At 38.6% G+C, this 17629-nt stretch overlaps 1 protein-coding gene across 1 annotated transcript in view; it reads left to right on the top strand.

Moving 5' to 3' along the window:
• The window catches only part of TARS3 (threonyl-tRNA synthetase 3), a 65892-nt gene that overhangs the window by 20594 nt on the left and 27669 nt on the right, over positions 1–17629 (top strand). The window contains exons 8-11 of the mRNA XM_023651556.2: positions 1511–1589; positions 2433–2579; positions 3676–3774; positions 16563–16729. Of these exons, the coding sequence (XP_023507324.1) occupies positions 1511–1589; positions 2433–2579; positions 3676–3774; positions 16563–16729 (492 nt within the window). The remainder of the gene's footprint in view (positions 1–1510; positions 1590–2432; positions 2580–3675; positions 3775–16562; positions 16730–17629) is intronic.

Genomic DNA, 17629 nt, shown 5'->3' with positions numbered 1-17629 from the left:
GTTTTGAAATTCTGGCTTCTGCTACTTGACCTTTTTTGTTTTTGTTTTTGTTTTTTTAACTTTACTTAGATCAACATCAACACTTCTTATTGTGTCAATTTGAATGGCTGTATTTAATTTTTGGAAAATAAATGACTTTTTTTTCTGTGGGTTTATTTAAAGATTAGAGTATTGAGGCCTTTCATGCTAATTAGACATTCCTTCCATTGCTCTGAACGTTGATTTACTCCATCGTGGACAGAGAACAATATATTAACCCTGGTCCTTCAAAGAAATGAAACTTTCATGTTTCAAGCTTCATTCCACTTTGGTGAATCAGCCAGTCCCTTTATGTGTTCATTGTAATTTTTAACTTTTTAACCAGTGAACTTTAAAAATATTTAAAATTGGTTGGAATAGTTAAAAGGAATAACTTACTTTTCTTTACTAAATTTTCCTTATATTAGTTGATGTTGGGTAACCTTCCCTCTGACCTGTGTTATAAGTATTTTGACTCTGTTAATGTTCCTGTACTTGAAGAAAAGGCTGTGCTCATTAAGATTTGGGAGTCCTTGTTCATTATAGATTTGGAGGTCCTTGTTCATCATAGGTTTGGGCGGGGTCCTTATTCATCATAGGTTTGGGGGTCCTTGTTCATTATAGGCTTGGGGGTCCTTGTTCATTGTAGGCGCAAGAGAGTCCCTGGCTACAGCCCCATGTGTTTTAATAGCGGCGTCATCTCTGATCTGAACTTTTGCCTGAGATTTGCATTGTAAGTCAATGTGCTGTTTTAATCAACCAAGAGACATTTAGGCATTTTGTCGTGAAACCAGAGAGGCTAAAAACAAACAAAAAGTCCTTGAAACTTATATATTTATTTTTTTAATAGACTTTATTTTCTAGAGTAGTTTTAGGTTTACAGTGAAATTTGGAGGAAGGTACAGGTTTGCATATATCCCACATGTGTACAGCTTCCCCTACTATCAACGTCCCCCACCGAAGTAGCACGTTAGTTACAGTCCCTGAACCCACATTGGCCCATCATGATCACCCAGAGCCCAGGGTTTATATTATAGTTCACTCTTGGTGCTGTACATTCTATGGGTTTGGTGAAGTTTATTTTTTAATGGAAGGTATCAAATTAATGCCTTTTGTATAAACTTCATATAATTTTGGTTTTGAAAATTAATGTAGAGCAGGGAAATGGCTTTTTGATTTTATGACAGTAGGAAGTTTGTAAGAACCTTGGGATGTGGCAATGAAAAGTGGTGTCTCTGTATGCAGTTTCTTTCACAAGATTCTGTAGCTTTTGAATTAGAGGAAAAGAGAGAAGACTGGGATCTGAGACTAGATGAATTGCCTCTCCTTCACCCTAAATTAAAAATTAATTTAAATTGCCCCCAAATTAAAAATTGCCCTCAAACTTACAAATAAGTGAAATTCTTTACCTAAAACATATGAGAACATGGTTTATAATGAATAACCCAAAAAGCTGTAACTCTGTGAGCATATTTTAAATATTCCATTATAGGTGTGGTCCACTAATTGACCTTTGTAAAGGCCCCCATGTAAGACACACTGGAAAAATTAAAGCCATAAAAATTTTCAAGGTAAGAATTGATTTTTTTTAACATAGCAAACTTAAGGTGAACTAGATAAGAAGGTATTTCAGTCCTATCTTTTATAATCTGAACATCATGCTATTTTAAAACATTTCATTCTTATTTGATTTTTACATGGACTTCTAAAAATAATATGATGTTTTAGAATTTTGGTAATTAGAACATTATATGTAGCTTTTAATTGTTTATGATTTAACCTTACTGTGTTATAATGCATTTCTTTTTCATATGATATTTTAAGATATTGTTCTGCATACTGTTGTTTTCTTGAATTGCCCTAATGTGAACAAGAACGTTTATCTGCATGTGAGAATAATGTACTGTAGGAAAAGGAAAAAACAAAAGGGGATATGGTGGTATGATGGAGAAAACATTGCTCTGGGAATGAAGAGGCTGGGGACTGACTTTGCAGTCCTGGCCTCTCTGGGCCTTATTTTCCCGCAGGTGGTGAGATGAGGGTTGATGACAGCACTGTTCTTAACCACTGGCCGTGGATCAGCAAGGCCTGTCTTCGCTTCCTGCCTCTCCTTCCTCTGCTGCTCCCCTCCTTGGTGATCACAATTGCTGTTTAACCTTCCCTCACTTCCACTCTTTCTTTATCACTTTCTATTCCTAGAATCCGCCGCAGGCTCAACATAGTTTATGATTAATGATATAATTTGGGCTGGGAAGTTTTAGTTAGAATTAAAGATTTTTTCAAGTACTACAAAAAATCATCTTTAAGTAAGCTATGTTGATGTTAGAGTGGAAATTTGTATACGTGCTTAAGAGCAGTTTTGTTTGTAACCAGATATTTTTTATATGTTGACCAAAATGTTGTTTGATGTTTAGAATTCCTCAACATATTGGGAGGGCAATCCTGAAATGGAAACATTACAGAGGATCTATGGGATATCCTTTCCTGATAACAAGATGATGAAAAACTGGGAAAAGTTCCAAGAGGAAGCCAAGAACCGAGATCACAGGAAAATTGGGAAGGTATGCTGCACACCCTAAGCACTACTGAGGTGGTAACATTCTTTTGTTGGCTTACGATTACATCTCATAAAACCATATTGTTTTAATAATAATATTTCTTCTTCTTCTCCTATCTTCTATTTTGCTGGCACTCATAGTTTGCTGTTCAGTGCTTTCATGCTAATACCCTGGATGGCTTCTAACCTTGTTCCTTCCTGTATCTTTTATTAGGTTTTAAAAATTGCACCCTTCTCTTATTTTTATTTTTTTTTGAGGAAGATTAGCCCTGAGCTAACTGCTGCCAATCCTCCTCTTTTTGCTGAGGATGCCTGGCCCTGAGCTAACGTCCATGCCCATCTTCCTCTACTTTATATGTGGGATGACTGCCACAGCATGCCATGCCAAGCGGTGCCATGTCTGCACCCAGGATCTGAACCAGTGAACCCCGAGCCACCAAAGTAGAACATGGGCACTTAACCTGTGCCACCAGGCTGGCCCATTCTCCTATTTTTATCATGATATAAAAATACCTTTTAAGAAATTATGTATACTTGGTAATAGACTTTTCATTTGGGAAGTAGAACAGAAAGAAGGAATGAGATGTGAACGCAGGTAGACCTGGTTTTAATCTCAATCCTGCCACTTATTAGCTGTGTTATATGATGGGCCAGGTATTCACTTACGGAACTGCATGTCCTTGTCTCTTGCTGGGCAGCCTTGCAGGGCTCATGCAAGGACAGACGCTAGGTGATGGCATGGGCAGGCTCTCAGAATGTGACAGCCGTGATCATGGTCACCATCACTTAATGCCCACCTCCGGCAGTGCACTTTTCTGATCTTTTTTGTCATGTTGATCCATACTCCATGGTGCCAAGTAAGAAATTAGCCATAAGTAGAAGTTGAAATAAAAGCTAAGCAATCGTAATATGAATTATAATTTTACATGTGCTTTTACATATATTTAGATATCGGTATTGAGAGACTTTGGAATGTCAGTTATTAGAAGATGGAAATGATAACTGAGTATATGTTTTACTCCTAGCATATCCTAGCATGTGTACAGTAAATATTCAGCAATAGCAATGAAATTTGAAATGCAATTATTGTTTTAATCTAGGAACAAGAGCTTTTCTTTTTCCATGATCTGAGTCCTGGAAGCTGTTTTTTCCTTCCCAGAGGAGCCTTCATTTATAATACACTTATGGATTTCATACGAGTAAGTTAATTTAAAAAATATTTTATTCTTATTCAACTCCATTTTACATTTTACTATTTTCTCTCACAGTAAAATGGCCAAGCATTTTTTTTTTTTTTTGAGGAAGATTACCCCTGAGCTAACTGCTGCCAATCCTCCTCTTTTTGCTGAGGATGCCTGACCCTGAGCTAACATCCATGCCCATCTTCCTCTACTTTATATGTGGGATGCCTACCACAGCATGGCGTGCCAAGCGGTGCCGTGTCCCCACCGGGATCTGAACCAGCTAACCCTGGGGCACTGAAGCGGAATGTTCGTACTTAAACGCTGCGCCACCGGGCCGGTCCCAAGTATTTTCATTCATTTTATTTTAGTAATATTAAGAATTTTGAACCTAGAAGAGAAATAGTGGATTTTGCCTTCTAATAAAAACATTGAGATAATTTGTATTTTCCCTAAATAAATTCATTCTTGGGTTTCATTAAATGCACCTATTGTCCGTATAAGTTTCTAGAGAAGCCATACAAAGATACATACAATACAAAGACAAGCATTAGACCAAGTGCAGAACTCTCTGTGAAAGAGAAGAAAGCAGGAAGTGTCATATTTGGCACAGAACGCTAAGCTATGAAGCACCGCTTCTCCACATGTGGTCAGTGGACACTGGTGCTCCTCCGTCGTCATAGGTGCCTCCCAGGTGATGTGGCAGCTCCAGAGCAAAGAGTGAAAAAACAGTTCTGTAAAATACCTACGTGTAATGCCAGTCCATGGATTAGAAAGTCTCCGTTAGGACCTTATAGATACTGTTCAGAGGTATCCATGTGGGCTAGGAGGATTACATTTCCTTTCTTGTGCTTCTTTTTGGTCTTTCCTATAATTAATAATTTTCATTTACTGAAAATTTTCATTTACTCAGTTTTCTATGTGCCTGTCACTAATTCATCCTCACCTTTCTATGAAAATCTGAAACTCCTTGCAGCATGTTCTGATGGTTCAGATAATCTCTGAGTCAATTTTTTTTTTCAAATTTAGTTCTCTCACTCCAGAATTAACTTGCTGCTAAGATTCTTGCCAACTGATGTCTTAGGACTTCTTTTCCTCCTCATCCTGGTTACTCCCTCATGTCTTTCCTATGCTGATTCCCCTCTTTCCTGATCCTGTGTCTTCCTCTTCCTTGCTTATCCCTCTCATTTGGGGGAGCAGTTTCTTCAGTAACTTCCTGAAAAGGGTACATGGAATGTACTGGTCATTCTCTGTCTGCTTCACCTGACTCATTTTCCTTCCTTCTCTTCTTGTGCTGTGCCCCTGGAAGCTGACCGCTTTGGACTCTGTGACCTGAGTTACATACCTTCCATAGGGATTGGCCAGTGCTTAGCCATGGTAGAAGACCAGAGGGTGGGGAGGTGCGACTTGAAGAATCATTGAAGATTACTGGAGACTTCGGCAGGTGGTAATGACCATCACAGCTGCTGTTTTGGATGTACTGTTTTTGCTGGAAAATTAACACAGCCTTTGACATCTTGAACTCTAGGTTGGGGGTGGAGTGTGTGAATAGACAGAAAGCCTCTGTGGTTGTATGATTGTATGGGTTGCAAATTGTACAACCATTGAAATACACAACCCCAGTGGTCTCTCATACTAAGGTAAGGGCACTGATAGGAAGGAGTGGGTCCCTGAGGTTTGGAAAGGAAATATTTAGCAGATACAGATGAGGTGGAGAACTTTGAACTCCCAGATACCCTTGTCTGAAGAAACTGGCCTTTCCATGAAAAAAAAATAAAACAACCAAACAAATTTTTAGGAATTTTGCCTGTTTTTTCTCTTGGTTATCTGTTACATGGTCTTGCCTCTTCCCATACCTCGAAGTTTTTTATTATATGCTAGATACTGTATATAAAAATAACTGCAGAGGTTCTAGATAATATTATTTCCCACCAGAGCATTGACCCTCTGCCAGAATTGAAGGCTGATCACTCAATCCAGTCAGAGACTGAGCTGAATTAGGGCTGGGCTTCCATTTTGATAAATCACATTCTACCTCTGATTCATCCCTGTTTCTAGGGCATGGCCCTCTGAGTTTCCAGTCAACAGTCTGGTGGGTCATCATCTCTTCAGCCCCAAAAGACCAAAGGAGAGTCCATTCTGCCCTTCAGATGTGTTCTACTACTGAGAAAAACTATTCCAAGTGTCCTGTGATTATCACGTGGGCTCACAATCTACTAATGTGTCATCTCAGTCAGGTGTAGGGGCAGGTGAGCCTCCTCAGGTGCAGTCCCTTAGGTACAGATCATCAAGTACAGTTCCTCTCCGTTATAAGACCTGTGAACTGAAGAGACAAGTTATCCGTGAGCCACCCCACTATTCCCTCCCCTACGTTATAAAATGATGATAGAGGAATAGGATGCAGTAGCTACTCCCATTCCAAAAGGGTTGGGGGAGAGTAGGAGGCACTAGTAGTCACTAATCTATAGAAATCTTGATAATGTACCAGTTCTCCCTGCTACAGGGGCAAAAAATGCACATTGATTAGGACTCAGTTTTGTTCTTTCTGGGCTCTGGTTCTGAGTCATCCTTCTTTTTTCCTAAGAAATGGTCCATGTGAACCTCTGAGTAGCTTTCTCAGTGTTCTTAACCTGATTCCTTCTGTAGAAGGTTGGGGGTCCAAAGGCCTCATTTCATTTTGTGATGTCTCTGTCTCTTTCAATCTAAGCTACTACAATTCCTTTAAAAACTTTGGGGCCTTTTACATACGTTTATAATCAACACCTAGATAAAAGCCATGCTTGCATCTCTTTCTGAGACCGAGCCTTCTCTACCTAGGGCTGCCTGTGAGGCTGCTGTGAGATAATACTTAAAAATATAAAAGCCTTAATGTTTCACTGAGAGAGCCTACAAAGCACACTCGTACGGGCTACAAAGCTGCAAAGTTTAAGTCTACAAAGCACACCTGAGGCCTGCTGGGCACTCAGGTCACGCTGAGTCTCAACCCCGAGGGCACGCTCGACTCACTGTTACCTGGATTTTATCTTTGTCCTGATGCTATTCTTATCTTGTGAGCCTTCTACTGGGAGAATCTGATGATGAGAAGTTGTATTTTTGCGCCCAAGTAGGTCCTGGCACTTTTATATTTCCTCTAAATTTGGCTCAAAAGTGTTATAGTACTCTCTTTGGTTTATGACTCTCTTCTTAGATTTTAGCATAGACAGCTAGAAGTCAGTTGTCCTTGTTGACGCAAAATAACTAATAACCGTTCTATAGATGAGAGAAATAAGGTGAGTTTTGCCTTAGCCAGAGTGAGGGTTATAACCCAGGAAGGCCTTGGAAAACATTCCAGAGAAGTATGGTTTTCAGTACAGTCTTACATCTTTTGAGAACAAAAAACATACATTAAACATACTCAGGATACGTTTTCAAAGTTTCAAAGATGTATTTAGTTGCAAATTAGCAGGTCAGCATGACCCTAATGTCAGGAAAGGGACTCATACTAGCTTACCAATAGGGCATTACCAATAGTGCGTAGGAAGGGAAGTATTGCTTGAGGAAGATTGTCACTGAGCTAACATCTGTACCAGTCTTCTTCTATTTTTTGTATGTGGGATGCTGCCACAGCATGGCTTGATGAGCAGTGCATAGGGTCCGCACCTGGGATCTGAACCTGCGAACCCTGGGCCACCGAAGTGGAGTGTGTGAACTTAGCCACTACACCACCAGGCCAGCCCCATGCATTCTTATCTTAAGAGAGTGTATTCTTTACTTTAATGGTTAAAGCAGATGTACAACGTATGTTTGATAGGCCATAAGTCAGGCTTCTTTAGTTCAAGCCAAATCAGTTTTGAACCCAAATAGTTACCCCATATACCTCAATATGTGAAAATCTCTTGTCATCCTTTTCTACTGTCTGCCTAGATATCTTCCCAGCTAAATCCATGAGTTCTTTGGCTACTCTTTCTGTTTTCCATGTTTCTTCTGGTGACGGTGTTACCAAATGTCTGTCACCACATAACAAGGGTTCTCTTTTCTTCAACTTCCAATAACATTTTCCTTTCTGTCCTTCAAGACCTTGCTGATACTCTCTTTGAGGCTCTTCTGGCTTCTGCCTACCACCTGGCCCCAAAGCCAAAGTTACATGTTTTCGGTTATCATTATAGCAGCACCCGCATCCAGTGCAAATTCTGTCCTGGTTGTCTATTGCAGCATAACAAAGTGTCCGAAGATTTAGTAGCTTAAAACTGACATTTTTTCATTATTATCTTTCATGGTTCTGTAGGGGAGGAAGAATATTCCTCTACCCTCTAAGTTCTTTTGGCTGGTCTAAGAATTAAATTGACATGAGACAGAATAACAGGAGAAAATCAAACAAAGTTTAATGATATGTATACATGGGAGAAACCCAGGAAATCAGAGTAACTTGCCAAAGTGGCTGAAGCCACCACCTTAAATATTGTCTTCAGCTACAGACAAAAGAAGATGTTGGGGGTAGTGTTTTGGGACTTAAAGGGGAGGAAGGCAGTTTACATGGAGATGGAAAAGCACATGTATGGTAAACAAATGTTTGCTGGGCGTCTCCAGACAGTGGGACCTGAGAGGGAACTTTGATAAAATGGGCCTTGCCGGGTGCCTTTCTGTCTACCACACCTAGTTATCCATGGTGATAGCTCCTTCCTGGGACAGGCCTTCTATCTTAAATTCTTTTAGGCAGTTATGGGGTAAGGTCAAAATTTCTTTCTGAGTCTTTTGTTCTTAAAAATAATCAAATCAAAGAGACACATTTTGGGGAGGCCAATTCTGAGCTCCCACAGTTCCGAGTGTTAGACTCACATGGGTGACTTTTGCATTGGGTCCATCATTTGACTGCGTTCAGGTGGAGGCTGATGCCAGAGTTGCTGATTGAAGTGTAAGTGAGCTTCATGAAAATGCACAAAGCTGAAGCTCAGTAAATTTTCACCCATTATACATCTACACAACCACTACTCGAATCAAGACATAGAAAACTTCCAACTCTCATAATGTCCTCTCGGGTCTCTTCCCAATCAGTACCTGCCTCCCCTCCTCTCCCCTGAGATTTCTGTTAGCATAGATTAATTGTGCCTGATCTTACACTTCATATAAACGGAATCATATAGTGTCTGCTATTGTGTTTCTGGCTTCTTTTGTTCAATTTAATATCTGAGATTCATCCAAGTTCTGTATTTAATAGTTTCTTTTCCTATTTGTTTGTGGTATTCCATTTTATAAATATGTTTGTTTATTCTCCTGTAGGTATATATTAGGTTGTTTCCAGTTTGGAGCTCTTATATATGAAGCTGCTGTGAACATTCTCGTACATGTTTTTTGGTGCACACAAGTACTCACTTCTCTTGGGTATACACCTAGGATTGGAATTGCTAGGTCCTAGGGTAGTAATGACTAACTGTTTAAGAAGATACTGAACAGTTTTTAAGTGGTTGAACCAATTAATGTTCCTTCTAAAAACATATGAGCATTCCAAGTGCTCTACATCCTTATCAATACTTGGTTTTATCAGTCTGTCATTCTGGTAGGTATACTGGTTTTATTTTGCGTTTCTCTGGTGAATAGTGATGTTAAGAATCTTTCATATGCTTATTGGCCATTTGAGTGCTCTCTTTTGTGTAGTAGAATCTTTGTCCTAAACAAAATAATCATATATATGACTACATATATATTTTTTCTGGGTATTTAGTCTGTTCTTTTGTTCCCTTTGTTGTCTGTCCTTGCATCAGTACCACACTGCTTTGACTATTGTAACTTACTGTAACTATATTTTAAGTCTTCATATCTGTAGTTTAAATTATTTAATTTTATTCTTCTGCAGGATTATTTTGGCTATTCTAGATTCTTTGTATTTCCGTATATTATTTTACAATAAGCTTGTCAATTTCCTAAAAAAACCCAACCCTGCTGATATTTAGATTGGAATTACATTCAATCTATAGATTAACACCTTAACAATATTGAGTTTTCCAACCTGTGAATATGGAAATTTTATCAATTCATTTAGATCTTTATTTTCCCTCAGCAATATTTTGCAGTTTGTATTTTAGAGGTCTTACACATCTTTCATCACGTTTGTTCCTAGATATTTTGTTTTTTTATGGAAATGGCAGAAAAACACATAAAAAGATGCTCAACATTGTTAGTCATCAAAGAAATAAAATTAAAGCTGCAGTGAGGTACAATTACACACCCAAAAGAATGTCCCCCAACCTTGCTACAAGAAAGACTGAAAATACCAGAGGTTGGTGAGAATGCAGAGCAATTGTAGCTTTTGTTGCTGGTGAGAATGCAAAATGGTATAGTTACCTTGTAAAGTGGTTTGGCAATTTCTTAAAGTTAAACATATACTTTCCTTGAGACCCATCAATACCACTTCTACTTGTTTACCCAAGGGAAATAAAGACATATGTCCATACAGAGACTTGTATTGGAATGTTCATAGGAGCTTTATTTATAATAGTACAAAACTAGAAGCAACCCAAATGCTCATCAGCTTGTGAAGGGATAAACATCATGTGGTATGTCCATGCAATGGAGTACTACTCAGCAATAAAAAGGAATGAAGTATCGATACATACACAAGAAGGATGAATCTCAAAAGCCTTACGCTGAGCCAAAGAAGTCAGTCAGAAACTGTATATGGTATGATTCTGCTATATGAAATTTTAGACATGGCAAAACTACAGTGATAGAAAGATGATCAGGTGTCCTGGGGGTGGGGAGAGGGGATTGCCTACCAAAGGTCAGGAGGGAACCTTCTGGCATGATAGGAGTATTCTATGTCTTGATTCTGGTGGAGGTTACATGACTGCGTACCTCTGTCAAAAGTCATTCAATTGTGCACTTAAAATCGGTGAATTTTATTGCATACAGATTATACCTCAATAAAACTATTTTTTTTGGTGGTAAAATATACATAATATAAAATTTACCATTTTAACCATATAGTTTAGTTGCGTTAAGTACATTCATCACCGCCATCATCTCCAGAACTCCTTTCATCTTGCAGAACTGAAACTCTCCAGAACCTTTTCATCATCCCAAATGAATCTCTGTACCCACTGAAGAGTAATTCCCCATTCCTGCCTCCCCCAGCCTCTAGTAATTGCCATTCTGTGTTCTGTCTCCGTGAATTTGACTATTCTAGACATCTCATATAAGTGGAATCACACAGTATTTGACCTTTGTAATAAAGCTAATGTTTTAAAAGCCAACTTTGATATTAACTTACGCAAAACAGGTTTCTTGTGTTAGGGTTTGCATGATAGATCTTTTGCCATCCTTTTATTTCCTGGATGTCTTTTTCTATATTGAAAGAGTGTTTCTGGAAAAAAGAGAATATTGTTGGGCCTTATTTCTGTTGTTCAGTCCGACCACCTGTGTCTTTTTTCCTGTACCCCCTCCCTGTGCCTCACAGTCCTTCTCCGAGAGATGATCCAGTCAGTTCTGTTAATCACCACCCAGTAGAGGGTGTACAAGTGGGGCAGATTCTCAGTCACACCAGGTCACTTCAGGGGCCATTGGCCATCCAGTATCAGCAGCCTTTGGCTTGGCATCAGGTCCTGGTCCAGTCAGTTGTGGCCAGAGTGGTGGGGATACATGGTACTGAGCACAGTGGCCTCTGCAGAAGCAGTCTGCTATATAGGGCTATTTTTCTCAGAAATAGAACTGCCGCCTTTCTGTGGAAGGTCATGCAGGAGGGCATGTTGTTCCCACTGAGAGAGAAATTTCAAATTTTGTGAGTTTTTGACTGTGGACTGAGATGACCTCCACTTATATTTAAGTTATGGTGAGTGAGCTTTTGGATGTAGATTGGTTGCTGACTGTATGAAAAACTAATAGCGAATAAGTATAGAGTCTTTTTGTTACTCTCCTTGAAATTCTTTTCTCCTGTTTTCTGGAATATGTCTGTCAACGGGTTCTTTCTTTGTCTTTCGTTCCTCCTTTAAAATTGTTTTGGTTCTAAAATTTCATATGGTGAAATTCACACTTTTTACAAATGTGCAGAATTGTGTTATCACCACAACACTTAAGATACAGAACAATTTCTTTACCCCAGAAAATTTCCTCATGCTACCCGCCTTTAGAGTCAAACCCTCTTCTTCTTGATCCTAGGTAACCACTGATTTGTTTTCCATTCCTAAAATTTTGGCATATAAATAGAATCATAACTGTATGTAACATTTGAGACTAGTTTCTTCTCCTCAGCATAACACCCTTGAGATCCACCTAAGTGGAGTGTATCAATGATTGGCTCCTTTCATTGCTGAGCAGTGTTCCATTGTATGGACATTACACAGATTGTTTATCCATTCCCCAGCTGAGGGATATTTGAGTTGTTTCCAGTTCTAGGAAATTAAGAATAAAGCTGCTATAAACATTTATGTACAGGTTTTTATATGAATATAGGTTTTCATTTTACTTGGGTAAATATGTAGGAGGGTGATTTCAGGGTCATGTGGTACATTTATGTTTATCTTTATAAGCAATTGCCAAACTGTTTTCCAAAGGGACTCTTGTCTTGCATTTCCACTGGCAATGTATGAAGGTTCCTTTTGTAAAACTCTTCTCGGTCACACCTTTTGAGTTTGCTGGTTTCGTGGAGTCTGCCTGATCCATGGATGCACGTCTGGAAGTATGGAGTGGAGAGGGCAATTGCTTCTGTTGTTTTTATTTTTATTTTTATTTTTTTTATTTTTTTTATTTTTTAAAGATTTTATTTTTTCCTTTTTCTCCCCAGAGCCCCCCGGTACATAGTTGTGTATTCTTCGTTGTGGGTCCTTCTAGTTGTGGCATGTGGGACGCTGCCTCAGCGTGGTTTGATGAGCAGTGCCATGTCCGCGCCCAGGATTTGAACTAACGAAACACTGGGCCACCTGCAGCGGAGCGCGCGAACTTAACCACTCGGCCATGGGGCCAGCCCCTGCTTCTGTTGTTTTTATACTAATAACTCATGGAGAATTTTTGCTTCCTGTTCCCACAACCTTGGATTCAGTGGATTTCCAAATCAAACTTGTCTTTACAGACATGTGAGATATCAAAACATTTACCTGCTGTGCAGAGAGAGTCCTGACAGGTGCATTCAAAGGGTTTAACTGAAGACAGTCTAGTGAAGGAAATATTTACGGAGGTGTGGGTCCAGCTGAGGTAACAACAAGACATGGTAGAGCAGGGATTACCAACAGCAGGGATTACCAACAGCAGGGATTACCAACAGCAGGACCCCTTTACCCCCACCCCTAGGCCTGAAGAGGTGAGGAGAAGAGTAGTGTTACTGAAACCTAGAGAGAACTTGAAGCCATGGAAGAGAGGCCACTCAACAGAAGCTGTAACTGGAGAGCACAGTCAGAGACAGAATAAACCCAAGGCAAGGAAGGAGTGGGGAAAGGGGGAATAAATACCCTGACATCTCTCTTCTCTCACCCTCGAATCCTTTTAGAACCTCGCATTGGTCAAACCCGACCAGAAGTCAGAAGGCAAGTAAGCCTGGTGATGGAGTCCATGGAAGTCAGCCTTTGGGGACACAAAGCAGGCCATAGAAGGGAGGAAAATGGATCACTATGGTGTGGGACAGCGGGTAGCAAATGGAGAATAACCAGCACGGCCCATCCCTTTTGCTACTCAGCATCCATTTTTGTCCTTTGCTTGGATGAAGACATTTGTTTCCTCACACAAAGTCCCATAAGCCAATGTATCATCATGTGGTGACGTCAGTTCAGTTTCACCTAAAATCTAAATTGTGATATTAGCCACCATCAGTGCTCTTCATGTGAATATGCAGGGAAAAGAAATATTTAAATGTAATGGTTCCAGCCTCAGCCTCTGGAGGCCTAAGTTGATAAAGCAGAGTTTCCTTCTTCCACCACCCACTTCATCTTCCCCTTGTCCTCCCAGCACCTCAGATGGACAGAATGTTTTGCTTGGTGGGTGTATTAGCGTCACCTTTGTTAGGGGGCCTAACAAAGCACCATAACGTATTGCCTTGCAGTTCTGGAGGCCAGACATGTGAAAGTAAGGTGTTGGCAGAGCTGTGCTCCCTCTGAAACCTGTGGGGGATCCTTCCTTGCCCCTTCCTAGCTGGTGGTGGTTTGGCAATATCGTTGGTGTTCCTTGGCTTGTTGTTGCATCACTCCAGTCCTTGTCTTCACATCGTGTTCTCCCTGTGTCTTCACATTGTCTTCCCTCTACATGTGTTTGTCTCATCCAAATTTCCCCTTTTTATAAGGACACCAGTCATATTGTAGTAAGGCCCACCATAATGACTTCATTTTTACTCGATTATCTGGAAAGACCCTATTTCCAAATAAGACCATATTCTGAGGTCCTAGGGGTTAGGATTTCAGCATATCTTTTTGGGGGGACACAATGCAACCCATAATGGTGGATGACCCAAATCTTCTTCCCAAGGATCCAAATTCTTAGTGATCCTGTCTTTATTGGTTTGCTAGGGTTCCCCAATCATTGTTGGATGTGGAAATACTTAAGGCTCCTCACTGATTCCAATAGTCCTCCTTACTCTGCTGTTTAACAGCAACACAATCTCCCCTAGTAACTGGGCTCCATAATCCTGGCCAGAAGAATAAGTGATTCTCTGCCTGTTAGTTCAATGAACAAGGGACAGTCTCAGCTCCCAGCAGAAGTGTTCCGGGATTTTTGGTGAAAACATTCTTTCCTTGGGCACCAAGGCACATTACTGAGAGATTCCAAAGCTTTAGGGATAAAGAAAAGATCCTAAAAATTTCCAGAGAGAAAAAGCTATAGACATAAGAACAGAAGACACAAACAATGCCTTAAAAATGTGAAGCCTAGAAATTTATATACAGCTAAAGTAGTCTCGCTTCTGGGGTTCTCCCATTTAGTTTTCGTTTTCTCAGGTCTGCTGAGGCAATTGTGCATCTGCTTTCCAGATTCTCAGGTATATAGCGTTCGTTTCCTTTCCTTTTCTCTTTGACCTTGTAGATTTATGCTTTTATAAAAACTCTGTTATTTTAGTGTGGTTTTGGAAAGCAGCTGTTAAACTGGAATTGCTTTAGTTTTTATAGTGAAAAATTACTTAAAAGCATTTCTCTGATATTTAGGTGCTATTTAGGTGTTTCCAGGCAACCACATCACCAGGCGCAGGAGAGTCAGTACCTTCAATAGCCTGAAACTGTACCTTCAGGGATGAAATATGATTTTTAATCTTCAGAATAAGCTTTCGGGATTTCTTCAGGAGACCAGACTGAGCTGTGAACTGTTCCATCACCATGACTTTACTCTTCCAAGAACTTGATTTTCTTTACTCTTTAGAGAAAGAAATTGACAACATGGCATCAGACATATTTTTTCCCCAACATTTTCTTTTGAAAAGTTCAAACCTACAGATAAGTTAAAGTGCAGTACAGTCAACATCCGTATATCTTTCATCTAGATTTATCAGTTAACATTTTGCCAGTTTGGTTTATCTCTCTCTTTCACGTGTGTGGGTAAAAGAGACCGAACAGTATATATTTATTATATATGAATATTATAATATATAGAGATAGGACAGTATACATATTATATATGTGTACATATTTTATATATAAATGTAGTAGTAGTTTTTTGCTAAACCACACAAGATAAGTTGTAGACATTATGACACTTTCCCTCACAGGGCATAGTTTAAAATCATTTCCAAACACCTCAACAAAACATAAATTCCTAACATGATGGTATCCAGAGTGGATTAAGAATCCATTGATCATTGTCTCCTGAGCTAAGCATTGAAAGTAGCCTCAGTAAAAAGAAACAAACTCACAAAAACCCCTTTAATCTCTGGGACCTTGTTTAATCTGGATATATGGAGCCATCTGACTTAGCCACTAAATAATTACTGCTGTTTGTACTGATCTATAATTTTGTTAAAATTTTCCAACTTAATGAAAACAGAGGATAGGTAAAGCAGCTTGGTGGATGGCTGAGACTCAGGCTATCCACAATTAGACTGAAAAGGTGGTCTGCCAAAGAGGAACGATTAATATCCCTGTCAGTGATACAAACTTGTTGCTGTTAGTAATTTAAAAATATTCTATTTTATATATTTTTAATTGTCATTTTTTTTTACGTAGCTAAAATATGGTGGTCTAGATTTGTGCCAGATGTCCATTAAGTGATTAACAAATGTTGAAAATCTGAGGAACACCCAGCAAAGATCACCAGATTGATATCTTGAAGGAAAAAAAACAAGAACAATGTTTAAATAAAATAGGAACTTTGCTTGAAATCAAAACTCTTGTTTCCCACCCCCAGTGACTGAATTAGGGAAGCTGTTTACAAGTAAGGAGGGAGAGAAGCCAGTAATGACTTGATATCAACCACTAGGTGTTATAAGTTAAAATTCCCAACTTTATTTCTATTTAAAACTAAATTGATCAAAACTGTAAGTTAACATGCAACATGGCATTCAAGCTTATTGAGCTATAAAATTATTCTACCTTTTTGAGTAATAGAGAAAACCTACTGTTTATCTAGAATGTAGAAGGATTTTGGAGTTTATAGTTACAGGAAGTTTAATATATGGTATTTCAATTACTAATTTTCAAAGAATTAAAACATTATATACTATATGCTATTGTATACTATAAAATAAATGTACCTAATGTGAAAATTATACTGAGCATACATTAATCTTTCTTTCATGATCCAGAAAGCACATTAACCACAAATTAATATGGCATAATCTCGAGTTAAAAAATATTTGTTGACAGTGTTACTTTGCATGGAATTGTAATCTGTCATAGCAGATTTTAACTTTAAATGCATTTATCCTACAGGAGGAATATCACCAACGTAACTTCACAGAAGTGCTCTCTCCCAATATGTACAACAGTAAACTCTGGGAAGCCTCGGGCCACTGGCAGCATTACAGTGAGAACATGTTTACCTTTGATATTGAAAAGGACACTTTTGCCCTTAAACCCATGAATTGTCCAGGGCACTGGTGAGTATTCAGAGTGAAGCAGATCTTTGCAGAAGAGCTCATAGCACACTTCATTAAAATTAGCTTTTAATGTTATTTTACTTTTTGGAGTTAAGTAATTCCTTTATCTGAAGATTGGTGGCTATTATCATCTTTACCAAGCTATTTCATTCTGGAAGTGAGTTCACTTTTTAAAATATGTTTGCTTTTTGGCAGGTGTGGAATTTTAGCTGGAAACCATTTAGTATTTTGTTCTTCTCAGAGGATAATGTTATGTATCAACTTTATAAATTATTATAATGTTTGTCTTCCTAACAGTAATATACTTCAAATATACATGTTTACAGAACATTTAGTTCTTATATGCTGTTTGGGTCTATTATGAGTGAAATCATAATCAATGGGTTACTGGATTTAATTGATTCCAAGATGTGGCTTCCTCCCGTATATCAACATCCCTGAAATTGGGATGCATCTTATAATTCATAGCATCGTAGCATTATGTCATAATTTAATTAATGGGTTATTTTCTTTCTTAGTGATACAGAAAATAATGGTACATCTTAGAATCAATGCTGTCTTATATTCTATGAAAAAATTTAATTATCATAAAGTTACATGGTATGCAAATTTAGCCTTGTAAGACAAGTAGATTTGACAACTAGAAGTGAACAGACACAATTCTCCACAAAACATTTTCCAACTATTGTAGTTTTGTATCGTCAACATACGTAGTTTCAAGTAAATTGACCTTAGAAGGTAATTACTAAAACAAACCTCTGAACATTGAAGAAAGCTCTTTGCCCTTTGCAGTAAAGACTGAAAGAAGTCCAACTTCATGATGACAGCATGTAAAAAGTATATGTTTACATTTAATTTTATAAAAACTGATATATAAATATTCTGTAACTTCTCTTTTTA

Source organism: Equus caballus, chromosome 1 (assembly GCF_041296265.1).
Source record: "Equus caballus isolate H_3958 breed thoroughbred chromosome 1, TB-T2T, whole genome shotgun sequence".
Lineage (NCBI taxonomy): Eukaryota > Metazoa > Chordata > Mammalia > Perissodactyla > Equidae > Equus > Equus caballus.
Note: the sequence above shows the minus strand (reverse complement) of the source record. Positions and strands in the feature narration are given on the sequence as shown.